Raw genomic sequence first — 27,854 nt, 5'->3', positions numbered from 1 at the left:
TTTCAAACCTTTTCTGGTTCATGTAATCTGGCTGAGGAACTCTGCCAGACAGAGTACTCTGCCAGGGTTAGTGAGCCAGCAAATTTGGGGAAAGGAGACAAGCCATGCCCAGACACTCCTGAGGCTTTTGATGCAGTGAATTTGAGCTTCTGTTGTGAAATGACTCCTGTGTGTGTGGGTGGCTGAAGTGTGCTGGGGATGCCATCACTTGTCACTTGAAGATTGTGCCTGCTGGAAACACAGGCCCAGTGCTGGCACCAGGACACCTTCAGCCACATCAAACTCCACCTGGGCTGTGCTCAGAGAAGGACAAACAAAAAACTGGGATTAACAACCCGCTGTACTTGACTATGCTCAAAAAATGCTTGAAAAAGCCCCAGAATAAATGCCAAGAGAAAGCAGAACCCGATGGGACACAGCTGTGCTCCTTTCAGGTCGGAGCTGAGCTGGTTCTAGACAGCTCAGGACAGACAGGGGAAGTTCAGCCCTGTCTGGACATGCAGCAGCCCCCCCAGCACGCTGGGTTTCCAACAAACACATCTGCAGGGTGAGAAACTGAAAGCAGCCCCACTTTTCCCATGTGTGACCTATGCAAACTAATGCCCCTCACACAGCCTGACACGGGGCTTTTCACAGAGCCCACAGTGTCCACAATAAATAATTTATTTGAATGTGCTGTTGTGAGGTGTCTGTGGGGAGCAGGGCAGGGGTTTCTGTGGTATTTGTGTTTCTGTGATTTTCATAAAAACTGCTCCTTTTATGAAGTAATGTCTTAAAGAACAGGGTTCCTTTTTCTTTTTCCATTTCGAAGTTATGCTACAACTTATTTTGCATCATTTCTGGGGGGAAAATTGCATTACACAAGGACAGGGAAAATGAATGTCATTAAAACCAAGGTTTTAAAACAGAAATAAATTCTGCCAGGCTATGGAGCTCTGTGTCACACACAGGGCTTGAAGAATTTCATGGGCATACTCCATGGAGAGAGATTTAAAAAGGAGAGAAAGCATCAAGAGATGATCATTCCGTTTTTCATGGGTTGTGCTCGTGCTGTCCCCACGGTGTTGTTCCCATTCTCCCAGCCTGAGCTTTGCTGCAGAAAATCAACTCCTGCAGCAGACGCTGGGGGAGCAGAGGCCGGGGTCTCACCTGGTCCAGCCCTTGCCCACTCCTCCTGAGGTTCTGCAGCGTGTAGAGGGCCAGGCTGGTGCCCTCGTCCTGGCAGCACAGGTCCAGCACCACGCAGCCCCGCTCCTCGAAGGCGTTGATCTGGTGGAAGGTGACGAAGGGCTGGGAGCACCACGAGCCCGGCAGAACCTGCAGGGAGCAGGGCACAGCTGCAGCTCCTCTGCACAGCTCCTGCCTCGCCCCCTCCTTCTCCTCTCTCCTGTAGCCCCACACTTCTCTTCGCAGAGAAACGCAGGGCACAGTTCTTCCCAAGAATATTTCTGGGTTTCACATCCTCTGAGCCTCAGAGAATGACCAAAACAACTCTTATCTCATTTGGGGTGCCCGTGTTTGTGCCAAAGTAGAATGCAATATGGAGATTATTTACCCAAAGTCGTGGTGTTTTGTTTCCTTGGACTGTCAGGGCCAGGTGTGTGTGTCTGAGTCGGGACAGTCACGAGATTGTGTGCAGAGCTGGGTGCTTGGCAGATTCAGTGTAGATGGAATGGAACATAGTGTAATATAGTATGGAATAATATAGTATAATGAAGTAATTAATTTGCCTTCTGATAGCAATGCAGTCCTCCTCATCATTCACAGAGAAATTCACCTTCACAGAGGAAAGCAAGGCACAGTTCTTCCCAAGAATATTTCTGGGTCTCACGTTCTCTGAACCTCAGAGAAAGGAAAAACAGTTCTTATCATTTGCTGTGCCTGTGTTTGTGCCAGAGGAGAATGCAAGATGGAGATTGTTTACCCACAGTGATGGGGTTTTGTTTCCTTGGCCTGTCAGGGCCAGGTCTGTGTGTGTGTGTGTGTCAGGACTGTGGGCTGACAGTCATGAAATTCAATGCAGTTGAGTGCTTGGCAGACTCAGTTTATAGAGGTAATGTAATATAGTCAAATATAGTGTAGAGTAATAGTGTAATCAAGTAATTAATTAGCCTTCTGATGAGATGGAGTCAGATGCATCACTCTCTCCCCTCACTGAGGATCCCTGCAAATACTACACTCTGCCCCCCACTGCAACCCCTCTCATTCCTTGGGGTTTGCCTTCTGTCCTTGTGTCACCACAAAAGGGCTGCTCTAAGCCCCTAAGGAGCAAAGCTGGAAGAAGAAAACCCAAAATGCCAAGCAGCCCCTTGCTGTGCATCTTTCCCAGGTTCTGACCTTTTTGTACCCTGTAGTACCTGGGACCTGCATTTCAGTCCCTGTCCCTCCAAACTGCTTCTTTCTGCCTGTCCTTTTAGGGCTGGCAAAGAAATGAATGAATAAAGAGGAAAATGCATGAAGAAACCCCATTTTTAGCAAATCTACAAATAAACATTGTGGTGTAAATCTACACTACAATAAACTTTAAAATATTTATTGCAGTAACTTCTGGGTTGTTTCTTAAACTCCCCATGGCTGCTACGTAACACTTTTGGGAATGGAAGTTGGAAAAAGAAAAAATTGGAAATTTGGAACTTAAAAGTTCCAGATCAGCCATTGCAGGGGCCAAAGACCCCCTCACCTCCCCAGTGTGCTTGTTCACCACGTGGAAGTAGGTGTTGTGCTGAGGCTCCCAGCTGATCCCATCATAGATGGCTGTCCCACGGAGCTTGGAGGTGATGATCTTCAGCAGGTTCAGCTTGAGGGGCTGCTCGATGAAAATGATGTAGTTTTCAGTCATCCCTGAGGAGAGAAGGGAGGAATATCACCCAAATATGAGGCAGGAAAACATCTCAAGGGCAGAGAGAGCTGGCCGGCCCTTTCTGCATCGCATTTTCCCAAATTCCCTGAGTTTGGGGTGGGCTCTTACCAAAGCTGTGGTAGTAGGACGGCTTTGCCCTGTCCCTGGGAGGGATGGAGCACAGAACTTTGGCTCCCTCCAAGGTGTCCCCGTGGCCTGACTCCTGTGGGGGGACCCTGATGATGTTGTAGCTGGATCCTGGAAAGGGGAGAAGGTGTTCAAACCAAACTCAGGCTCTGCTCCTTCCCGTTCTCCAGGAATACTTGGAACAACCTCTCCTAAATGTCTCCCCACAGGCAGTAAAGCATTCTACAGAGGATTTATCTACCAAAAGAAAAACAAAAAGAGGATGCTTGAAAGGAAATAGAGGGATCTTAGCCTAGGAGAATGCCAGCTCTGCCTGAAGCACTCTCCTGTAATAACAGGGGCAGGATGAAAACCAAGCTCACAGGAAATGAGAACTCGGAGCCTTAGTAATGCTCATTTAATAAACCTGGCATATGAGCAGGAAAGGATGGCTGAATAATAATGATCTAAAGCTTGGTATGTCCAGCTGGAAAAAGCACGTGGCACAGAGCTGGGCTTTGCTGAGGCCAAAGGGAAATGAAAGCAGCAAGAACGAAAAATGGTCAAAATTGGGAAAATGTAGAGCTGGCCTAAGGGATCTCAATAAAGGGCAGTGGCTGCTTTCAGAGGCCCCTTGAAAAGAAGGATTTCACACAGCTGACAGGGACTGATTGCTCTGAGCAGCCTTGTAGATGGAACAGGGTCCTATCAAGATGCTCAGAGTTCTGAGAAGAAGAAAAATATCCCATAAAACTCAGCTTTGCTGGAAGATAGCCAGGTGACCAGAATAAATTCTGTCTTCCCTCCTGCAAAAACCCTTATGGTGCTCACCAAAAGCCAATTTATTCTAAGTGAAAAACATGAATTGCTAAATTTCCTCAGATGAGGCTTCAGCAGTGGAGGGGACTTTACAAAAGTCATTCTCCTGTTTTCCAGCAAAGCTTGGGAGAGGAAGAGGAGAATTTGCTGGACACTCACAGGCCAAAGTCAGAAGCATCTGAAACTAAATCCTGACAGGAGCCAGTTTTATGGGGCAGACTGGCACTGACACGTTGACTGAGGAACAGCAGCACCAGGAGGGGTCCTGTACCCCCTGCCCAAAAAAACCAGCCTGGCCAAGGCCTCCTCACCGTGCTTCCCATAGGAGTTGCCCATGTTGTAGGTTGTCCCATCAGACTCGTAGTGGGGATGAGCTGTGGCCCCATTCACTGCTATAAACTTGCTCCAGTCCACCTGCAAATGCCAGAGATTTTCAGTCAGTGCAGAACTTCCCCAAGGGTCGCTTTTGTGGAAGTCTGAGGAAGAAGAGCAGATTTTATTCATTATTAATAATGTGGGATCTGGACTCCAGCCTTCATTCTGCCTGCAAATCCTTGAAAATGAGGATATTTCTCTATCAGGAAAGCAGGACTAATAGCAGTAGACATTCCTTGGAGGACACAGATGCTCCTTATGGTACAAGTGCTGGCACGGTGGGAATGATGCCCATAACAAGCACAGGCAGGTGTGTGAAGGGACGGTCACTGCCCCAAAACAATCACCAAGAGTTTTGTCACTGCATGCTCAGAAAACCAGGTCCTATTAAGGCATCTCAAACTGGAGAGCTTAAATGTGAGATCATCCCTTCCATTTCTTCACTTACCCAAAAAAATAACAGCCTGCATCTAAAAAAAAATGCTTGAGGGGAATTATTTTCATTTTATGATAAGATGGCTCAGCAGAGCTGAACCTGAAAATCCCCACGTGTCTTTTCATGACTGCAGTCTGATTTACAAACAGATCAGCTGGCAAACCACCCAGGACAGCTCCAGCTCGGTGGCTGTGCTTTACACACAGCTTATTCATGACTCACTACTGATCCTGCAGATAGGAATTCCTGGAGTGGCTCCCTCATGACCTGAGGGATGCTCTGAGCTGGCATTTTTTGGTGTCAAACAGACCCAGCAGTAAATACAGACTGAGGAAGGGCAGAATCCTCACTCAGCCCTTCCCACAGCTGTCCAGTCCAAATCCCCTCTAAGGGTGCAGGCAGGGGGGATTTCGTTTGCAAAGGTGAAAAATATCATTAAAAATGAGAGAAACACATCCATAAGGAGATATTTTGAAGATTTCATTTGCAAAGGTGCAAGATATGCATTAAAGAATGAGAGGAACACATCCATAAGGAAATATTTCCCATCCAAGCAGAAACAAAGCTGGCATGACTCAGGCCAGCCCTACATAGCTTGTGCTGTCCTGTCACAGGTCACCTTCTGTCACTTCTGGCCACAGGGAAAAACTTCTCTGAAGTTTTGGTCATTTTCTAGCAGGGAGAGAAAATCAAGTGGCAGCTGAACCACCCCTTTACAGCAGGGTTTGATCAAGGGCAGCTTTGGAGTGTGCGAAGCTCGAGGCGTAAAAAGCAGATCAAGAGAATTGATATGAAAGCAAAGCACCAGGGAAAAGGCAGATGTGAGATCAGCAGTGTTCACTTTTTCTTGTACACAGAAAAAAGCTGTTTCCTGTTCTGCTAAGAGGTGCAGGCAAGCCCAGGCAAGCAGGGAGAGCAGAGGAGAACTGATAGCTGTGCCCAGCCAGGCAGTGACTGCACCTCCACCCCTGAGAGCTGCCCAGGGACCCAGCTGGGAGACGCTGCAGGCACAGGCAAATTCCTCTGGAGGTGGAATTGCCCTTGAGCCAGCAAGGTGTGGTTCTGTACCACCGTGCCCCAGCTCCCTAATCCCACCTGAACACACCTTCTCCTTTGTTTCCAGTGTCTCTGGGTCCACCTTGTGCATGCAGATGTTCTCGCTGCTGACATAATAATCCCCTCTGTACAGCACATAGTTCACATTGCAGTTGTCACTGGGCTCTGAAACAGAAATCTTGGCATTGTGCACAGCTCATGTTGGATCATGGCAAGTTAGACATATTTAAACAAATATACCTATTTGCAGTGACATTAATCCCTGTGAGATTGACTGGAAATATTTTGCTCATCTACAAAGGGAAACTGTGCAGGTGGAACTGAGTTAAAAGGACGAGGACAGGGATGGAAATCACTGTGGGAGCTGGGCAAAGGCAGGTGAGGGATGTGGAGAGGTCTGGAACGTCTTGAGGGAGCTGGGGTGGGGATTTGGGGGGTGTCACCACGAGTGAAGGTGTGAGCACCTCGGGAAAGGACAGATGATGTGGCAGGAGGGGAGAGGACAAAAGGAAGATGGTCACAGCATCAGCAACAGGCTGCAAACTTCAGCCCTGCGCTGGTTTTAGTGGGGAGCACTTTGCTTGCATTTAAGCCTCTTTCTTCCCTGACGTACACAGAATCCTAAAGGTCCTGGAACTTCCATGGCTGTGCAGCACCATCCCTCACCCTACTCAATAATCTCCTGCCCCTTAGTCCAGGAAGGGAGGGATTAGCCCACTTACCCTACAAGCTTAGCAAGGCAAGGTGTTTTAAGGGCAAAGCTGTGTCTCAGGTAGAACATCAGGGTCAGCACTGCACAGGATATTCTCTCGGGGAGAGCTTTCTTTGGGAAATTTGCAGAAAGATCCAGGATTGAGCGAGCTCAAGTGGCATCAAAACATTAAACTCTGCCTCCCCCCGCTGAGGCTGACACCAATTTGCATAATTTCGGCATTTGGGCCATATTCTAAGAAAAACATGGACTCACAGAAAGTCTGTCAGACTTCCTCACCCCTCCCTTTCCACCTAACCACAAGTTCCTCCAAGGAAATCTCAGAAGCCCCTCGAGTTTTACAGAAGCTCTCTTACGTGGCGGCTCGAAGCGGGCCAGGAAGCGCCCAAAGAGGCTCTTGCACGGGTCTGGCATGGCCAAGGTGCCAAACTCGGAGGCCACAATGCGGCTGTGCTGGCTGTTCCTCAGGTAGGAGCTGCTCTGCAGGAACCTGCTCCTGTAGCTCACCGTGCCATGGGCCAGCTGGAACTGGTGCAGCAGGGCCATGCCATCAAACCAGTGGTTAAACCTTCCAGGAGAGAGAAAAAAGAGATGAAGAAGAGTTGGGCATTATATGATACTGTGTAGTACCCTCTTTTTAGGTTTAGTGATCTTTGTAAAAGCTGATTCCCAGATCCCCTGAATTATTAACCAGGCACAGCTTTGTTTGGGAAAACCCCTGAATCAATCAAATCAAACCAAACCAAATCAAAACGAATCAAAACAAGTATATTCACAGCTGTGGGGTGTGATGTTTGCAAATGCTGTAAGGTTTTTTGGGAATATACAGATAAACCACCCACTTCTTGCACAGGGAATGGAGTTTGTGCTGTACTGTACAACAATATAAATTAATACTGCAAACCCAGAGGCCTTTAGCTCTCAGCTTCTTGCAGGAATTTATTGTCTCCAAACCAAGGGATTTATGAGACTCCCAGAGCACCTGATGGTCTCACTCCAGGAATATGAGGAGGAGATCAGCTTTGGCCACTTGCTGCCATCAGCTGAGCTGTCAGTTACTAGAATGGCACATTCCAAGCCACAGGGAGTAAGTGCCTTCTGAGGATGTTTTAATATATTATTCTTAGCACTGGGTGGATTTGCTTCTCAATCAGTTCACACCATTTGGTGCAACCAACTCTCCAAATTCCTGCCCTGGATTTATTTCAGAGTGCTCAGGGGTGGATTTTTGTTCAGGACAGAGGACAAAGCTGGGCATGTTTTATTCCCCACGCCACCATGGTGAGTGGGTGAGAGCCTCTCTGTGACTCAGCTTCTCCAGCCTGGGTGACTTCACCATTCATCTCCTCTTTGCAGAAAACAGGAGTTCCCAAATGAGGGAGCAACTGCTCTCAAAAGACTGACATCGATATTTCTTCCTTCCCGTACGTAAAAAGAAACTAAAAGATGCTCTAAATAGTCATGAGGGGGACTCCCCTTTAGGTTTAGGCAGAGTTCTGGCCAGAACCATTTAAAAATTCATTTAAAGGAGACTTACTTGTCATTGCCAAACTCGAACTTGCCAGGGCCATTCCTCAGCAGATTTCCATTAATCCACTTGGGAATATGTCCTTTGATCTTGGCTGGGATGGGCTCGGGGGTCTCCTCCACGCTCTGCACTAAGGGGGAGATGCATTGCAGCCCCCGGGGTCTGTGGCAGGGGATTTGCTCCCTGGATGGGCTGGGCAGGTAATTCTTGAAGCCTGCAAAGAGAGCAGGGAGAACAAAACAAAGGGAATTGAGATTTTCACTGGATTAAAGTGAAAAATGCTAGATCTTGAGATTGGATGTCAGGGAGAAGAGCATTCAGCATCTGCAAGCAGCCAGGTTGTGGTGGATACTCAAGGTAAAGCGACAAAACCCAACATATCCACAGGGAGCTGAAAATCCTGGGGATTCTACTCTGCTCTAGTTAACCCACAAGAGACATTAGTTCTGCAGCCCAAAGGAGGTAACAGAACATAGGACGATAGAAAAGATGATGAATTTTCTTTTAATCAAAGAAATGTATATTTGGATTTAATTTCGCAAATAATTAAGAGAAGAAAAAAGAAATGCAAAAATGGAAGAACAACAATGAAACTGAGCCCAAGCCCATTTACAGCACAAAACAGACTTACAAGTTTTATTTGGCAGGGAGATAAGCAGAGAAGGATAATTACTGGTGGAGCCTCTGGTTTGGCTGCAACCACCCCTTCTGGAGAACAAAAGCCGCAGGAGAGCATGAAGCGATTGGAATGCTGTGAGCTACCAGTGATGTCCGTGATTGGCTCCCACAGCCTGGTTTGCAAAGCCTCATCAACACAAGGATTGTTTTAGCAATCCATTTAGCTGCAGAGGTGGATTTAGCCGGGGGTGCCTCCCTGCCCAGGTTGGCACCTGCCCGTGCTGCCCTCAGCGCAGCCGCTCTGTGCTCTCCCCCAGACCACGGAGCCAGCCTGAGCTGCTGAGCACTGAGTGGGCTGAAATGCTGACCAGAAAGGGCACCTGGCAGGCAGAGCTCCATCACCCAGGGCTGCTCAGACACCACACACTGAAGGAGTCCAGGCTGTTACAGAATTCACTCTGATTTTCTGCTCTTTCACCACCGCCGCTTCTGGCCTACATCCTTTAATCCAGGTGACCAAGTGTAGCTGCTGCCCAGCTTCCCTCCTCTGAAACCCTTTGCTCAACATCTCCAGAGGAAATCTGCTCTTTCAGCTGGACTATTTGCAAAAGAGCTGAGCTGGAAGACAGAATTCTGCTGAGCTTGTTTTTCTACACAAAACCACCACAGGTTGCGTGTTAGGATTGCAAGAAGGTAAAATGCAAGGTTCCAATCTAGCTCTCCAATCTGCCAATCCCCAAATCCTCCTTTAGATCTCTGAAGTGTTTGCAGAAATGCAAATGTGGATTGCAAAGATGCAAAATATGCACTAAAGAATGAGAGGAACAAACCATAAGAAGATGTTTGGAAGATTCATTTGTAAAATATGCAAATTTTTACATTAAAATTGCATAAAAATATGCAAATTTTTACATCTCATTAAAGAATGAGAGGAACACAACCATAAGGAGATATTTTGAAGATTTCGTTGCAAAGGTGCAGAATATGCATTAAAGAATGAGAGGAACACATCCTTAAGGAGATATTTTGAAGATTTCGTTTGCAAAGGTGTAGAATACGCATTAAAGAATGAGAGGAACACAACCATAAGGAGATATTTTGAAGATTTCGTTTGCAAAGGTGCAGAATACGCATTAAAGAATGAGAGGAACACATCCTTAAGGAGATATTTCACATCCAAGCAGAAACAAAGCTGGCATGACTCAGGACAGCACTACATTGAAAGTTCCTGGAGAGCACTGTAAATGGAAATTTTGCAAAGACACATTCCACAAAAAAGCCTGGCCAGGGTTGGAAAAGACCTCCTGAGTCCACCCCTCCCAACTGCTGCCCCAGAAATTCTTATATAAGAATTCTGTCTTAAAAATTATTCTGTGTACAGGCACTTATTCCCTCTTTGGATAACTGCTCCTTGTCCAGATGATCAGGAAAATGCTTTCAATTTACCAAAGGACATTATTCTTGTTTTTCTGGCAGCTCTGGTGTGTGGTTTAGGTAGTTTTCCCTTCCTTGTCTTGTATTTAGGGTGAAGAATCATATCACTTCCTAAGCTAAGTAAGCCAAGTTCTTTTTGTTTTTCCTGTCCTGTGATAACCATTCACGTGGTCATCTCAGTAATCCTTGAAATCTGATCTAGTTAGAACTCATCTCATTACAATTCATTCCAAGGCATCCCCTACAAACTGGAATTCAATAAAATGGACTGTAAACAACAAGAATATTTACGGGAATGCCCCAAACCCAGGCCAAAGAGAGAGAAAGAAGCTCAGCAAGAAAATCGATTGTTTTTTTCTTCCGGGCATCACTCAAAAGAGCTGAAGATCCTGGCAGAAATGAGCGCAAAATGGGAGCGACTCCCAACACTAAGATCAGCCAAAACAGAGGCTCTCAGAAACAAGACAAGTCATTGCAGACAATTCTGAATAGCTAGGGGGAAGGAAGGCATGCAAGAAGAAAAAAAACCCCAACATATCTTCCCTATTGAACAAAAAGACATCTGAGTAATAACTGTTCACTTTAACCGAATTTTGAATGCACAGAACACAGAAAACTCCTGCTCAATACAATGTTCCTGAGTAATTTCAAAAATGCTGTTTCAGCTTCAGGGAGAAACTCACTCATAACAAAACCCTTTTTTAACATCCAGCTCCCCAAGAAGGGACCAATCTCTCTCTGAGAAAGGCAGAAGACAGACTGGTTTTTAATATTAAACAATGCGTAAATAAAATGACTCCCTCAGTTCTGGCCACGCTCTGAGATGGAAGGACTTGAATCCACAATTAAAACCCGACAGTCCCAGCGGGGCTCTCTGTGTGTGCTTGAACACCTGAAAATCAGCACAAGATCCAGAACCTTCATTTCTCCACTGTAGTTTCTTTCCATCCTACCTCAGACTTTTACAAACAGGCTTAAGGTCTTTGGCAGAGGCAGTGCCAGACACGGCGGTGTAACTTTCCTCCAATATTTTCTCAAGATAGCAGGCAGTCACTGCAGAGTTACCCTTTGTCCAGCTCCCTGTACAGTGTGCCATGATTTCACTGACCAATACAAACTGACACTCCAGCACTGATTATTTATTGATTGCTTATATGCAGATATGGTGGGACGAGGGACCAGGCTCTTGAAGAGAAAGCTGCCGTGGGTGCAGCCACTATGAATCAGACATTAAATTGTACTTCAACAGCAGTGGGTGGGACACGAAATCTGTAATGGCGGATGACAGAGGCATGGGAGCCATTTGCTACATGGGATCACATGGGAGAGGGCAAAGCCATTTTGATCTTAATCTACACGTTCAAAGCCAAGGCTCGGGGTCCCCCTCTCCACAGACAGACTAATTGTTCGACTCCACAATGAAGGGCAAAATTTAGCACATAGAAAGCTCATTATATTCTTCAAATAGGGAGAATGAGGCAAGAATTCTGTTTTCCCCGAGGATCATTCAAACTGGGAATTATCCTCTGGCACAGGTTGTGTTTTGTTCCATATAAAACACTGGCACAACATGGAAGCGGATCAATTTTCCCCAACCCCAGCCCGAACCAGAGCTGTGGATTTGTGCCCTCTGGACTCCAGCCATCCCCAGGGTCGGAGCCCTGAGCTCCCAGGGAATTCTGAAGGGAAGGTGCAGCACTTGCCTTGCGAGCGCCGGGATGTGCCCGTGCTGGGCTCCTTGTTCCATGCAGCTGCTTGGTTCCCCATGGCCAGGGGCTCGGGCACCGACTTCCTCTCTAACAGCCCGAGGAGCAAAGGAAAACAGAAAAGAAACGACAGAAAACGCAGGGAAAAAAATAAATGGAGAAAAAGAGCAGGGGAAGGCTCAAAGGAAGGAAAGGAGGAAGGCGACAGTGAACTCCAGCACATGAAATAGCTGTTGATTTCCCAGAAAAATTAGAGTTTACATTCTGGGGTCTTCTGGTGGCACAACAAGGCAGATTTGAGATTTTTTTCAGCTCTTTGGATACCTCGGAAGCAATGCTTTGAATTTAAAGGGGCACCACTACCATCAAAAAGCAGAAATTCCCGTGAGGTCGGCCATGATTTTTATTGGTTCCTAATTTCTGAAAACGAGTAAACAAATAAACAAAATAAAACGAAGAAAAAAACCCCAAAAAAAAGCAGCTCAAGCGTTGCAATGATGACACAAAGCGCAGAGTCGGGCTGTGATACAAAATCCTTTGGGGCAGTTCACCGTTTGCACGTTCGGGCTAAAGCCTCGGCAACGATGCGGCTCCAAAGAACCTTCTCCCTGCCCACTTCCAGCTGGCTCCCTCGCACAGAGAATCGGCTGTGTGCTGCTTTTCCAGCTCTAGACCATCTGTATCTGCCGTAATCCTTGCCTCTGCCCTTTATCCATTCAACAAATAACAGGCATTTTCTGCCATCTAACAAAGGCTTCAAATCGCTCCGTCGCGAACGCCTGACAATAGGAATTGTTCTCCCGACCCGTGTCAGCAGCAGCAGCCCCTTTCCGAGGGCAGTGGATGAAAGGGATTTTAAGGCGTTTTACCTGGAATGAATTGCATCAAAGAGCAGAGGAAATGCAGCAGGTGAGCGAGCAGGAGGCTGGCGGCGGACAAAAGGATTTTGGCGAACATATTCCGGCGGGCAGGAGGCATCGGCTCGGAGCGGCCGGGCGGAGGTAGCGGTGCCAGGGCAGCGAGCAGGGAGGCAGCGATGGTCGGGAGAGGTGAGCGCTGCCTCTCATCATCCTTTCACAATAAGAGCCGTGTCCGCAGCAGCGCCGCGTCCCGCGGGCCGGGGCGGATCCTGCCGCCAGCGCGGGCTCGCCGGCCCCGAGCGCTCCGTGCACCTGGGCCAGGTGAGCTGCGTTTGCCAGGGCATTGCTGCTGCTGCCAGGGTACTGGGACCACTGCCCGGGCATTGCTGCTGCTCTCAGGGCTCTGCCCACCACTGCCCGGGCATTGCTGCTGCTCTCAGGGCTCTGCCATCACTGCCAGGGTACTGTGACCACTGCCAGGGCACTGCCACCACTGCCAGGATACTGGGACCACTGCCCGGGCATTGCTGCTGCTGCCAGGGTACTGGGACCACTGCCCGGGCATTGCTGCTGCCCTTAGGGCTCTGCCATCACTGCCAGGGCGTTCCTGCCGCTGCCAGGGCTCTGCCATCACTGCCAGGGCGTTGCTGCTGCTCTCAGGGCTCTGCCACCACTGCTCGGGCATTGCTGCTGCCCTTAGGGCTCTGCCATCACTGCCAGGGCATTGTTCTGCTCTCGGAGCTCTGCCCATCACTACCAGGGCGTTGCTGCTGCCCTTAGGGCACTGCCATCACTGCCAGGGCTCTGCCATCACTGCCAGGGCGTTGCTGCTGCTCTCGGGGCTCTGCCCATCACTGCCAGGGCATTTCTGCCCCTGCCAGGTCTCTGCCCATCACTACCAGGGCGTTGCTGCCGCTGCCAGGGCACTGTGGCGCCTGGGAAAAATTCTCCAGCGCTGTGTGCCAGCCGGGGAGATGGAAAGACAGGCAAGAACAGGACGTGGATCTGTGTATCAGAGCAGCCAGGCTTCCAGGTAATTTTAGGAAATTCCCATCACCTCACCTTCGTGTTCAGCTCCCAGAAATACTTGGGATGCAAAATAGTTTTGTTTCAAAACCTGAGGAGCCATTTTGCACCTTAATGAATCTCTTTGGGAGTATTGGCTGCCAGATTCCCCCTCCAAACCCAGCAGGATGGGCTGTGCTCTGCTGAGCTGCACCTGGGACAGAGCCTTCCCTTGGGGATGCCAGGGGCGAGCTGCCAGCGCTCTGGATTTGTGATGGAACATTGGTTTCATGTCATTAATCTGCTCTTAAAGGCTGTGCTGTGCCTGGAGAGGGAGCTGGGCAGCAGGCACAGCACGCCAGGGACCCCATTCCACAGACAGATTAAATCTCATCTGAAACCTGCTCTGAATTAAGCTGATTTCTTCCCGTCCTTCCTGCACCTTTAGAACTCCTCTCTTATTATTCCCTCCCTTGAGTTGTGCTTTCTCTCAACAAATCCATCTGCTTCAACCTTTTCCCACAGATCATCTTTTCTCAGCTCTTTATTATTTCTGGTTTCTGGAAATCTTGATTTCCACTCAACCCTTCATGTTTTTGAGATTACCATGAATTTTTAATGTATGTTAGTGATGCATTTGTGACTTCTAGTTTGCTGCTCTTTAAAAAAATTAATTATATTAATTCTGGTTTTTTTCTGGGTTTATATTATTTTTATTTCTGTTTTAATATTAATTCTGGGGTTTTTTTCCTAAATCATTTGGGATAATGTGGAATTAGCAAAGCTGGAAGCAGATCACTATGCGAAACCACATAGGCTGATCTATGACGAAAAAACCAAGAGTATTCGTTTACTTTTAAACTCATTTGTTTGCCCTGACTAACTGATTGCTCTTATTTTCTATATCATCATACACAATGTTGTCTATGACCTTACATCAAGCTGCACCTACTGGTAATTTTTCCATATTAAACCAGCTATTCTCATAAAGGATTTTTTTTTTTTTTTTTTTAGTTTATTGTTATCCAAGTCATAGTTAAGAAGTTTCCTCCAGCCTCTCTGCAGGATGGGATTTAGGCTGACTGAGCTATGGATCTTTGCCCTCCATCTTTTCCTGGCTCTTCCCCTGTTGATGCAAAATGCCCACTCTGCTCTTTTCCAGTGCCACCTTCAAAGACAATTCAAAGGTCAAGCATTCTACCATTAGCAAAATTGCATTTTGATTGGTTCTGGACAGAATGTCCTGAGCCTAAAGCACCTCTAAGTCCCCACTAGATTTGGGTTTTTTTTTTCCTATTCTGACCCACATTTATGCTAAAAGGCAGTTTCATTTTAAGTAAACAATCAAGATTAGCCTTTTCTCGGGAAAGGAAAGAATTCCCATCACTGATTATCTAAACTCTCTGCATTATCTGTTATTTCCCATTTTTAGCTTTTAGATAATAGAAGAGCAATGAGAGAAATTGAGTTTTTCATCACTTACACTTTCCAGCCTGTGAAGAAATTCACAGCAAGCTCAGAAATGCAAAGGCTCAGTGTCAAGATCCCCTTGACTCCAAGAGCGGTCAGAACTTCATCTAAAATGCTTCCAGATTTAAAAAAAAAAAAAATCCATTTATATTCTGTTACTGATCTGTCATCTTAGACGTTCTTGCTAATTTATAGGCTGGAGCTTAAGCAAGGAGGGGAGAAGCTTAAAAGAAAACGTAGTTACCAGCTGAGCTTTGCTGATCAGGTTTAGCAGCTTTAAAGCCAATTAATTTTCTGTCCAAACCTCCTGCAGTAAAACTGGAAAGCAGACAGGGATGGGATGGGTGCCAGGTGGGTTTCACAAGGAGCTCACTCCTCAGGGAGAGCGGGAAGGAGCCCTTGGTGTCAGATCAGAAGAGAAAAGTTCTTTTGTTTCACCCAATGAACACTGAAATCCATAAGGGGGGTAATCAGCCGAGTGGATGAGTTTTAGTCAAAAAGGAAAGTGGTAAATTTTTATTTTTAATGGTTTAGAAGGAAAAGAGTGTGTAATGAGTGTGTTTATATATTAAGATACTGAGTGGAACACTAAAGAGCAGCCAGCAGAAAAGTGCTCTGTGTTTTTGACCAGCACAATTATGGAAAGTTCCCTTTCAGTAGGGAGAGATAAATGTATGATTGATTTCCATTTCCATTTTCAATTACAATTTCCAATGTAGGAATTATTTCCATTATTGAAATATTATTTAACTTCACAAGAGGAGAGGCTGACTTATTTTCAATGGATGTTTTAAAATTTCTGAACTCACCATTTCAAGCCTAAACTCTCTAAAATAGATATTGAATTCATTTTACTTACTACATATATATAAAGTAAAATGAATAGATATATATTTTATATATATATATATATATATATATCTTGTCACCTATATTTGTGCAGCAAAACCAGAAGCTTTGTTGCTCTTAGTAATTAAAAAAATTTAATAATTATGACCACACATAAGCTGACCTAAGTTACTATGGGCATACTCACTGACTTTACTCCTCAAACTTTAAATTCCTCTTATTATCCCAGAGATCCCACTCTATTAAAGGTTATTAATTGGAATGACAACCAACTGTATAAGAAATCACTGTAAAAAACCTAGAGTCATCATTCTAAAAATAAATCCTGGATTGAACTGCACGAAGCAGTCCTTCATTGTTTTAAAAGTGGAACTTTAATCATTTTTGTTGGATTTTATGAAGTTTTTAAATAGAGAAAACTGCTGCAACAGGAGCAGTTGATTCCTCGTGGGAAAAAAATCTTATAAAATTACTGTATCCCAAAATTAAGTTCTGACACTCAATGATAGTTGGATATATTGGCCATGTAAACTAAATGGAGATAATCCAAACCCAGATGCCCTGAAGAGGTTGCACAATTTCCCCAATCACAAACAGCTCAAATGCAGTAACGGGCAGATGCTCCTCAGTAATTAGAGTTGTGTAACTTTTCTTTACAATTCAGAAGTAACTGTGGGTAAATGTCTGAGTTCAGGCTCTTGGCAGGTGTCATTGTGAAACTCCAGGTTGTGTCATCACTGCAGATGAGCCAGGATTTTAGAAATACCCAGCCCAGTATTTTAAGAAATGTCACTTCCTAAATCTTCTCTGTATAAACAGAGAAGCCTGAGAGTATCATGGAAAAAAAATAGGGGACTGCTAAATATGATGGCAGAGCAGTGGTGAGACTTTGGAGAGCCTTCAGATGCTAAAGATGCAGATAGGCACCTTATGGGATTTTCCAAAATTCCTAAGCGGGTAAGGCGCTTACACCATGCTTAGGCACTTTGAAAATCCTGCTAAGGACATCTCTGCATCTTTAGGGATCTAAAGCTCACCCTACATGTCCAGTTCCTCTCATTCTTTGCTTTAAATCGTGTCACTGTGACACGCAGCACGTTTGGCTCTGAGCTCAGGAAAGGGGGAAAGGAGGGTGGATTAGATCTGAGAGGATTTAGAGAGGAAATCACTGCACACTACTGGGGTAGAGATGGAAATATATCTTGTTCCAGCACTTCTCTTTATTACATAAGCCCCACACTTTGTACAAGTGATCCTTTGTACATTCCATGTTTCATCTTTTTTTATCTTTTAATGCAGTAAAATGACGAGAAAGAAAAAGAGCTCAGTGTTCTCAGAAAAACTGAATATCAACAAACAACACTCATGAAGCCAAGTAAAATAACACTGTAATTCTAGATCATGTTAACATTGTCTATTTACTTATTGACATCAACAGCAGAGCTTTGATTATGTTTTATAACTACGTGGCCTCGAAATATAACACATTTTACCAGTATTACAATGCATTTGAAATTAAGACTTTATACTTTTTCAAAGTTCTTTATAGAACTCTCTTCTTTCTAAGCTGATCTTTTCAGCCTGTTTGCATTCTGGCCAAATGTAAATAACATTGCAAGTACATTCTACTAAGATTTTAGCAAAAACCCCATTTTTTAAAGTAGAAAGGAAAAAACAACAACTCATAAGCAGAAAATGGTTAACATGAAATAATCTGAGGTCATTTTCCACTTACATCATAAATTTCTATATTTCATAGAAATGGTTTTTTGCTATGTTTAATGGGTTAACATTGCTTAATGTCTTAATCCCTTGAATCACAGGATTTAAGACAGATATTCAGAATTGGTTTTATTAACTGCCCCTACACTATGTATTTAAACACTAAGTAGCTGCTTAACTTGTTGGAAGTTTCCTGAACTGACAGAAATATTTATACAAGAAACAGACATCACAACACTCATCACAGTTTGTTTTCATACACAAACACAACTTTGGCTCTGCATTTTTAGAACAAACTCCATTTAGCTTTGCAGACTATTGGCAATGACAGAGAATCTCTGTTTCAGCTTCTCCCTTTTCTGCTTTAAGTGCTTTTCAATGGCCCTGGCTTCTTTTAGGATCTCATCGAGTTCCTGGACATAAGAAGAATCCAATGCTATTCCTGCACTAAAGTGAAGAAATCTGTGGTTAAAATCAGTGCTAATGTCATTAACTTTCTCACGACTTTTATTTTTTTCTTAAAAATGGGTCGTGTATCAATACCCAGTTTCTGACCAAATTAATCCTCTGTTGTAATAAAAACCACCATTTTTCTTTCAAGATCTGCTTGACAGTTTTCAGTGTTAATTTCCCTAAACTGCAGCCACCCATCCATCTTATCTAGAGAATTTTAAAATTGCTGTGCAAATAGCACAAAGTTAACTTGCCTTATAGTGTCAGCATATTTTGATAGCAAATTATTAATTTCTTTGCTGATCTCTGTTAAGAGAGAAAAAGATAATTTTATTTAAACATTTGGGTGAATCTCAAGATGAAATTAGGTCATTCCATACTTACTTCCAGTGTATTTACTACATCACCATTTACAACCTTTTCCAGTGGTTCAGTCTTGAAAAGGGACTGCGAGTCCTCAGAAGGAGCCAAATCTGTTTTGTCGGAAAATGGAGGATTTTCTGAAGCTTCATTCTAACAACAGAGCACATTAGGAAAAATACAGTTCTGGGATTTAAAACAAGCTTTGCACAGAGTTTAGCTGAGAGAAAGAAAAGGTTTAAAAAGACCTTGAGGATGTTTTTGGAGAAAATGCAAGTGGGTTCACAGTATCATGAGCATCTTGGGGAGTGGGTGGAAGTACCAGACTGAGATCTCTCCATATACACACATTATATATATATATACACACATATTTATATCTATATACTGATATATGTGGTATATATAGCACAGTAAAAGCTGGTGCACTTCAGAATCTCGCTCTCAAGAAGTTCTACATAAATATACCCCAGGGCTTACCCAGTTTTGGTGGGCTTGAAGCCCTCATAGAAACTGTGGTTTCCCCACACTGAAAAAATCATTTCTGCTCCCCTAAACTTCCCTAAAGTGCCGTGGATCTCTGTTCCTTCAGTCGGGAGGAGGACATGGGATGGGGGGTTCCTCCCTCATACAGCACCGCTCACCTCCATCTTTTTGCTTTTATTTCTATTTTTATCTGCTTTTTGCGAGTTGCTCGCCATGGCTGCCTCACGAAAAGCACGAGGTGTTTGCTGAGAGGTCACGCTGGAAGAATGTTTAAATAAAAACCTGTAAAACCTGCGGCTGGCTCCTCTGCAAGGGCGCTCCTCTCACGGGGGAGGCAGCGCCTCAAAGGGCTGGAGACGGCGGGGGAATGCCGGGGAGTCCCGGGCCGGCCTAAATTCGATATCCAAGGGGATTTAATTCGATATCCGAGGGAATTAAATTCGATACCCGAGGGGATTTAAACCTTTCTGATCCCCCCGGAGCCTGAAGGCACCGAGGAGCCCAGGATGCCCCGGCCCCGCCGCTTCCCCTTCAGGCAGGCGGGCAATGGCCTTGAGGGGCCGCGACTGCGGCGACAAGGGAAGGGGGACAAAGGACGAGAAACAAGGGACACAAGGGACAAGAAAGGACACAGGGGACAGGAAAAAAGGGACACAAGGGACACTCGTTCCCCTCAGGGCTGGCAGCACCCCGGTGCCACCCTCGGTGGCAGCGGCAGGAGCGGCCCGAGGCGCGCCCTGAGGGCCCAAGGAGCGGCTCCGGCCCGGGCTGGGATTAATTCAATCAAATTCGATTAATTAAAGCTTTGAAAAGTTCTTCAAATTTCCCGTCAAATTTCACCTTCTAAATGAAATCCTTGGAATGCGTCTCATGCGCGATGGATCTGCCCCCAAAAACGAGCCCCAAATGAGCTCAGTTGGAGCGGCCAGGCACTAAAATGAGTAAAGACTCTAAAATGAGTTACAGCACTAAGATGAGTAACAGCACAAAACTAGTAAAAACTAAAAACGCATAAAAACACTAAAATGAGTAACACTAAAACGATTAACACCACCACGACACAGGGCTGCCAAGACCATATTTTCTCTCTCTCGCTAATAAGCGGGGAATAAAATTGTAAATTTCCCTAGGCTGTGTTTCACTGCTGTAGGTGAACCAAGTCTTTGTTCATTGCAAGATGGGAATTTATGATTATGTTATGCTATGTTATGCGTCTCAATTATGATGTATTAAAGTTATGGCATGTAAGATTATGTGAACTTTGCCTCTCACTTGGGTGCTTTTTCCTTTTTTTTTTCTTTTCTTTCTTTTTCTATGTTCTCTTTTGAAGACAGGAAAGGACCTGAATCTCACACACATCATCCACAGAGGAAATTAAAATATCAGCATGAGAAATCAAACTCCTGAAGGAACAAGAACTAAATATTTCCTCATAGTAGAAACAACTTTTCATAAGTGGCCATAGCCCACTTCATTTAATTATCAGATATCTCATATGTAATTATGTTATAAGTATTATTATCAAAACATTAACAAACAGATATGACAGAACATGTTAGGAAAATATTCTTAAGATGTTCACTTAATTGTGTCATGGTAATAGCTTTTATTAACAGACCACCTGGAGTAAAACAAATTAAACATTTGAATTTTCATTTCCATTTTCTTATGGATATAATAGTCTAGGAATAAAACTAGGACTAAAAATAACATTAAAACATTTAAAAGAAAATTATCTAAGAGGAGAGAGTTCACTCTTACTGGAGTTCCAGTTCCTTTAAAACTGGAGCAAAATGATCAAAACCATTACTCTAAAAGTAGTTGCAGTTCCTCTAAGATTGGAGATATTAATATCCAGGAGAAATGAAAATTCTAAACTGTACCACAGAAGCCATTGTATGAGCTAGATCTGGTCCTGAAAAATGTGAATATGTGCACAAAGGATAAGGAAATGCCTTTTATTCAATGTGTTCAGTGAACTAATTGAATTTTAAGGCTCTCAAAGGCTGACATGAAAGACCAAGTCCTTCTGATAGCTTTGTATGGAATATCAATTGGCCAAAAATGTCAGTGCCAACAGCTAATACAAAATAAAGAATTATCTGAATGTATATTTAAACTTAAATTATGAATTAGTAGTACGGCTTTAATTTTTGAAAAATGGTTTTGGCTAAACCAGCCAAAATCCAGGTTTATTAGTAAAAGAAGCAGGTTTTTTTATCTTTACCACTTCAAATAAAGTTGAAAGCCATGTTTTTAACCTCAAAACCACCTCCTCATGTTTATCATACAGATATTAAAACATCCCTGTGATCTTTGGTTTTTTTTGGTGTTTTTTTTTTGCCTCCGGGACCAGTAAAAGGCATGTGAGCAGCTGAGAGAATGCCCTGAGAACTTGGGTTTGGGTTTGATGTGGAGATTTTGTGGGGGTGTTTTTATAATCCTCACCAGCTGGGGCTCTTCAATTTACCCCCCAAGCTGCAGGGCTGAGTACCCGAAATTGTGACCGGCCCCAGAAACAGCAAATCCAGGCATGGAGACGTAAAAACCGGGGGCACCGTATGGTGCTCGTGTCCCCAGTTCTCTGTTTAGCCCAGAAATAAGTTTTGCACCTTTAAGGCTGGTTCTGAGAGTGAAGGGGGGAGAGAAGAAGTGCAGAGTTTATTTTCAGAATTTGCACTCCTCCACATTCCGGCTCCTGGACTGTGTTGTCTGCAGCATGGACAGACAGCAGGACGGAGCTCTCCTTTGCTTTTAGTTATTTTTTTAGCTAGCTGAGGAAGAGGAATTCCATGGAATGTGGTTTTTCTTTTTCTTCAGAACTATTTGAACCTGCTCTGGACTGAACACCCAGAAGAGCACCTATAGCCCACCAGGCTGGGCCTGGGCCGCGGCATTTCCAGCACTGGGGGGACCGATAAGACACTGATAAGAGACTGATAAGAGACTGATAAGAGACTGATATGACACTGATAAGACAGTGATAAGACACTGAGTGAGCCAAGCTACAGCCCACAGAGGGACTTCCTGAGTTTGTCATCTCTTTTGGAGCAGCGAGTTTTATTGTTGAATATTGTTCGTTTTATGTGTTAGTGAATGCTTTGCCTGTTAAATAAACAAGTTTTTCCCACTTTTCGCCAAATAAATATTTTTTTCCAAACCAATTGGAAGAAAGGCCACTTAAATTTGCTTTGCAGAGAAAACCCCTTTTGAGGTTTTCTCCCAAATTTCCCAAAATCTCAAGACATTGAGAAATAATTCGTTCCCAAGCTGGCTGCCCGGGTTTTTAGGGCCTGTCCCATGGCTGCAGTTGCAGCGTTCCTCCCCAAAGGCAGCGGGATGCGGACGGGGCGTTCTCCCCGTCCGTGAACTCCTCCCATGCAGCCGCTCCTGCACTCGGGGCTGCTGCCTCGGGAGATTTCCCCGCCCCGGCCGGCATTCCTGATTCCATCCCACAGCGGCTTTTCCGACAGACGGGGAGCCGGCGAGGCACACGGAATGATGGAGCAACAGGACGAGCCCGCTGACATCAGCGCGACACCGAGCGAGCGGCACGAAGCCACCCTCGGAGCCCCAGATTTGCATAAGGCGCTGGCTCCTGCAGCGAGGAGGGGAAATGTCGTGCGAGAAATGCGGACGTAGGCACAGACCTTGGGAAAACGTCCCGATTTCGGCCGCCTCAGCCGCTATAAAACCCCTCCCGGCAGCGCTCCGGCAGCGCCGGCTTCCCTCCGGCTGGGGCATCCCCGGCGGCGGCGGCCACTGCCCCGGGGAGGCACCGCTCCGCTCCTGAGCCGGCAGCTGCGCTTCGGCCGGCTCCCATCGCCCGGCTGCGGCTCCCCAGGGGACAGAAGGGACTCCCGAGGAGCCAGAAAGGGCCACCGAGAGCCAGAAAGGGCCACCGGGAGCCGGAAAGGGCCACCGAGAGCCAGAAAGGGCCACCGAGAGCCAAAAAGGGCCACCGGGAGCCAGAAAGGATCACTGAGAGCCAGAAAGAGCCCCCGAGAGCCAGAAAGCACCACTGAGAGCCAGAAAGGATCACTGAGAGCCAGAAAAGACCACTGAGAGCCAGAAAAGACCACTGAGAGCCAGAAAGGATCACTGAGAGCCAGAAAGGACTCCCGAGGAGCCAGAAAGGATCACCGAGAGCCAGAAAGGGCCACCGGGAGCCACCTCTGCTCCCACCCTGCATCTTGCGCTTCTGCCGGCTCCCATCGCCCGGCTGCAGCTCCCCAGGAGTCAGAAAGGACTCTCGAGAGCCAGAAAGGGCCACTGAGAGCCAGAAAGGACCACTGAGAGCCAGAAAGGAACACCGAGAGCCAGAAAGGACCACCAGGAGCCAGAAAGGACCACTGAGAGCCAGAAAGGATCACAGAGAGCCAGAAAGGATCACCGAGAGCCATCTCTGCTCCCGCCCCGCATCCCTGCCGCTTCCCGGGGTGAGTCATTCCACGACCGAGTCAGGAACTCCTTTGAGCTCTTGCCGTTCCTTTCAAAGGTAAAAGGTCTAAAAACGGTCCTCGGTGAAAGGTCTAAATAACCATCTTTTATTGCTCAGGCTTGGGTTTTATGATCCTGGAGGTCTTTTCCAACGTTTTGGATTCTGTGATCAAGGGAAGAAGCGCAGTCGTTTTGTTTGACCCATTAAACCAAGGGCCACTTGTTCCTTTAGTCCTCTGCCTGGGCTTGCCCCTGGGTTTTACAATAACAGAGGATTTTGAGGTTAATGTGCTAAGAATGAGACGTGCTCGGTTGGGTGCTGCGGAATCTCGTTTCCAAGGTGTGAATGTGCATGTTTGCAAACAAAGATGCTGCTGGGAGCCTGCTGTCCCTTCTGCACAGCTGCAACTGCATAAAAACCATATGAAATACAAAGAGATAAAAATCACTCTCAAATACATTAATTAAAGTGCTTTGCTACAGGGACAAAGAAAACTACAGTGATTCCCACCCTAACCGCTCTGGGTGTGCATGTTTACTTATGTTTATATTGCTCATTCTTTGTGTAAAAGGTCATTTTCATCTGGTGAGAAAGCTTTGGAGTGAGCTGGGTATTTTGATTGCACAATCAAATCCCCGTGCAAGAGCCAGATCTCTCCATTGTTCACCTGGTTTTAAGACATTTATTATCTTTAGTGCAAGGGATGACCTTCCTAGGGGCAGTCAGAAATGGGTTCTAACTTTGGGGTATTTTGGAAGCTCATGCTTTTTTAGGGGGAACCTGGTAAGATCAGTGTGTGCAGACCTAGCTTTTATCCCTTTATGGGGTAAGAAGCATAGAGGTTAACTCTGATTCCTCTTCCTGTGCTGTGGGCAGGGTGAAGATGAGTGCTAAAGAGGTCCTGATGCATGCAGTAGAACTTGGAAAAAATTTCTGCCTCTACTTTGAAGGTAATTAGAGCATTTAATAACCTTTTCTGTTTGAATACTGATTTAACACAATTCCTTTGTCAGTCTGATTTCACCCAATTTCCCCCATAAGCTTCAGTTTGAAGTGTTGCTAGCCAAGTAGCTGAGTCAGGGGAATAGCTGTTGCTTTTACAAAAAAACCCTGGGAAAGGACACTCGAAGTGTTGGAATACTGGGGTGTGGACCTGGAGTGAGTAATTTCCGATCTTGAGGAAAAAAGTCAATTAGGAAACAGTTTCTTCTTTAAAAGCAATTTGTAATGAGTTCTTCTTGTCCTTTCGCTCACTTGAAGGCACTGACAAAACCAAAAATTTGCATGCAATTATTCCTCAGTTTTAGGCTTAGGGTGACATTCTCACCCTTAAATAACCCTAAAAAAGCATTTTGCATTCCTCTGGTTTGGCGGTGACTCAGTTCTCAGATGTCTGGGTTTTCATTTGTTTTGCTGACAGACAAATCCTGTCTGTAGTGAGCAGCTCAGCCTTGGTGGCACTGGCTGTGGGAACGTGTAGGTGGCTGCCTGGGCACAAAGTGACTTCTGTGGGGGCAGAGCTTAATGTTGTTTTTCTTTCCTTTTTTTGCACTGCTCACTTGGAACCAAGACGACGATGGTAAGCTGAGAACTCGTCTTTTATGATTTTATTGCTCATTTCATACCTACTAATCCAGAGAGGGCAAGTTTCACACTGAGAGCGGCTGCAAAAAACACAGAGCTACAGCTCATCACTTGTGATGCTGATGTTGCTTTAATTCCCCTCAAGACACAGGGTGGTGGCTTCCCTGGCAGCCACCTTTCAATGCACTTTAATCGCTGGGCAAAAGAGAACTGTTGTTTCTGCATTCTCATTAACAAACACAGCAGCTTTTCTTAAAAATAAAATATCTATAAATAATTTTATATAAACAAATTTCTGTTATAAATACATTTCTGTTATAAATAAATATTATGTCTATTATAAATATTATGTTATATTATATTAAAAATTGTATTAAAATATTATGTTATAAATAAATTTCTGCTTCTATAACTAAATTTCAGATTCTGCTTATGTAACTAAATTTCAGATTCTGGAAATCTGCTTCAAGCAGAGGTGTAAAAGCTGATGTGTGTGATGTCATTCTCTGAACTCTTTCACACGACACCCATAACGCCAGGATCAAGCTGGCAGCCAGCTGTCAGGATGTGAGGAGACAGCTAAAATATGCAGAATTTTGCTTGATTTTTCCTGCAGAGCTGGAGTGTGATGCCCTGTGCAAGGAGAAGGTTCTGCAGCGAGTGCTGAGGAACGTGAACAGCCAGCTGCTGGTGGTGCGCCCCGACCTCAACGTGGCCGCCTTTGAGGATGTGACCGACCAGGAGATGCAATCTGGTAATTCCCAAACCAGCAGAAACCATCCCCACTGCCCTGCTGCTTTATCCTGGAGGTGGTTTTGTGCTTTGTGATCAATGATGGGACTGAGAGTAAAGATTTAAAGCTTCATTTGCCAGAAGAAAACGAAGCTGAGAGTGAAATTTTGTGTCTTGGGCATTGGTGATGGATGAGGTTTCTGGGTCAGACCGAAGCCTGCAGGATGTCACATGCAGAAAAAGGGCTGTTAAGATTTTTGCTTGATTCTCATCACAAAATTCTTAATTCCTCCCTTTTTCTTAAGCTGGATTACCAAAAATCACTTTAAAATTCAAACAATTTATTGGCACTAAAAGGTCCTACTTTCTTCTAATAATATTAGCTATAAACTCAATAATAATATTAGCTAATAATATAGCTAATAATAATAACTTAATAATAATATTAGTTATAAACTTAATAATAATATTAGCTAATAATATAGCTAATATTATTAATAATATATATTAATAATATTAGCTATAAACTGTTCTGGCTTTGACTTCTTGGGGTTCTTCAGCAATTTATTTACACCTCTATTTATTATTATATATATAATAATATTATATATATATATATATATATATATATATATATATATATATATAATCAAAGCCAGAACAGTTTATAGCTAATATTATTAATATTATTAATATATATTATTAATAATATTAGCTATAAACTGTTCTGGCTTTGACTTCTTGGGGTTCCTCAGCAGTTTATTTACACCTCTATTTATTGCCCGTATTTATTTCTGGATCACATGTATCCAGCCATGCTCTGATTTACAGATAGCCAGTTCCACATGCCAGTCTCAGTTCCTGCATGCCCATAAAAGGGTCTGACCCTGCCTGGTGACCTTGGTGCACCCTGGTTGTTGCCTGATTGCATAAAGCACAACCAGAAGCCATAAAAATTCAAGTCCTGGCTCTTCTGTCAGGGAAAATACCCTGGTGAGGCAGCCAGAGCTGCCAGGGGAATGGTAAAGCATCACTGGATGCAGTTGCTGGAGCTGCCTTGGGGCAGGTTATCAACAAGAACCCATTTACTTCCAGGCAAAGGGATGCATTTCAGCATTCACTGCTACAAAACCACCACGCCCTTAGCTGGGCTGCCCGTGGCCTTCAGTGTCCAAGTGGAAAACAAGAGTTATTACATGTGCTGTGAGAGGGAATGTGGGAAAATCATCGTCAGGTTCAAGGTAAGGATCTGCCTCCCTCTCCTCATCTCTACCAATCCAACAGGCACAATTACCAGCTCAGAGCTGGAATAAAACTGCTCAGGGCTCGTGCTGGGATTGATTAACCTGCTCCATTTCTCCTGCCTCAGGAAGGAGAAGTTCCCAAAGAAATTCCTGGTGAAAGCAACATCATCTTTTTCAAAAAGACATTTACATCTTGCTGCTCCCAAGCATTTAAGTTTGAATACTCCATGGAACAAGGAATGTTCTTGGCCTTTGAGGAAGAAGGCTACTTGAGAAAATTAATCCTTAAGAAACTGTCAGAAGATGAAGTGGATGAAACCATGAAGATGAGTTTATGTAAGTTCGGTCAGAATGAAAATCACAACCTATGAGGAACACTTCAGCAGTTTTAAAATACAGTTTGGTTTTTTTTTTCTACCCAAGAAACTTTAGTCCTTTATCCTAAACATGTCAGTTTTAACTACTGTCAGTACTCATTAAAAAAAAATAAATGCAAGTTTTTGGCAAAAGGTCAAGCATGTTTTCCAGTCAGACAGAAGAGAACTACACTCTGAAGAAACAAGAATGTCCATAATGTCAATATAGCCCTGTAGAATTTGATCCCTAAAATCTTTAATGCCTAAATCCCTAAAATCTTTAACATCAACCCAACAGCTTTTGCATTAGCTTTGGACTTCTACATTGCCAAACCTCTCAGATAATGAATTTCTCTCCCAAGCAGCTTAGACACCACATCCAGCTGCATCCTGTGTGAGGAAACCTCAGATGAACTTTCCATGAGACCCCCAGCTTGCCCAGAGGGACTTCCCCATGACTCACCATCTGTCTGCTCCTCCTCCTGGCCCTACCGTAACACATGCTGGCATTTACACCAGCCCACAGCTCCATTCTGGCCACAACACCATCAAAACTTTGGCCAGCTACCTGCTTTTGTTAATAAATAAAATTTCCAATCCACATTAAAACGAGAAAAAACCTCAGAGTCTTGTAGAATCCAAA

The 27,854-nt window shown here is 44.8% G+C and overlaps 3 protein-coding genes across 4 annotated transcripts in view; 1 reads left to right on the top strand and 2 right to left on the bottom strand.

Annotated features, from left to right (window-relative positions):
- Window positions 1-12,938, bottom strand: part of BCO2 (beta-carotene oxygenase 2) — a 15,906-nt gene extending 2,968 nt beyond the window's left edge. The window contains 10 exon segments of the mRNA XM_071449761.1: window positions 1,150-1,317; window positions 2,681-2,841; window positions 2,969-3,097; window positions 4,096-4,198; window positions 5,701-5,816; window positions 6,720-6,931; window positions 7,901-8,105; window positions 11,647-11,739; window positions 12,519-12,674; window positions 12,677-12,938. Coding sequence (XP_071305862.1) covers window positions 1,150-1,317; window positions 2,681-2,841; window positions 2,969-3,097; window positions 4,096-4,198; window positions 5,701-5,816; window positions 6,720-6,931; window positions 7,901-8,105; window positions 11,647-11,739; window positions 12,519-12,674; window positions 12,677-12,893 — 1,560 coding nt within the window. The 5' untranslated portion in view covers window positions 12,894-12,938.
- Window positions 12,176-27,854, top strand: IL18 (interleukin 18). Of its 2 annotated transcripts, XM_071449768.1 has the most exons (6): window positions 12,176-12,558; window positions 24,172-24,245; window positions 24,866-24,874; window positions 25,496-25,633; window positions 26,707-26,852; window positions 26,981-27,351. In XM_071449768.1, the coding sequence occupies exons 1-6, from the start codon at window positions 12,524-12,526 to the stop codon at window positions 27,224-27,226; spliced, it is 648 nt and encodes a 215-aa protein (XP_071305869.1). In that variant the 5' UTR covers window positions 12,176-12,523; the 3' UTR covers window positions 27,227-27,351. The 2 variants fall into 2 exon arrangements, with proteins under 2 accessions (XP_071305869.1, XP_071305868.1); XM_071449767.1 differs by lacking the exons at window positions 12,176-12,558; window positions 24,172-24,245 and adding an exon at window positions 27,577-27,854 and having other exon boundaries at window positions 24,267-24,874; window positions 26,981-27,191.
- On the bottom strand, window positions 17,646-19,105 carry TEX12 (testis expressed 12). Its single transcript, XM_071449770.1, has 4 exons — window positions 19,013-19,105; window positions 18,416-18,521; window positions 18,263-18,314; window positions 17,646-18,002 (listed from the first exon to the last, which is right to left on the bottom strand). The coding sequence occupies exons 1-4, from the start codon at window positions 19,067-19,069 to the stop codon at window positions 17,858-17,860; spliced, it is 360 nt and encodes a 119-aa protein (XP_071305871.1). The 5' UTR covers window positions 19,070-19,105; the 3' UTR covers window positions 17,646-17,857.

Source organism: Agelaius tricolor, unplaced genomic scaffold (assembly GCF_023055355.1).
Source record: "Agelaius tricolor isolate 1412-34295 unplaced genomic scaffold, bAgeTri1.0.p SCAF_29, whole genome shotgun sequence".
Classification (NCBI taxonomy): domain Eukaryota; kingdom Metazoa; phylum Chordata; class Aves; order Passeriformes; family Icteridae; genus Agelaius; species Agelaius tricolor.
This window is presented reverse-complemented; position numbering and strand designations above follow the sequence as displayed.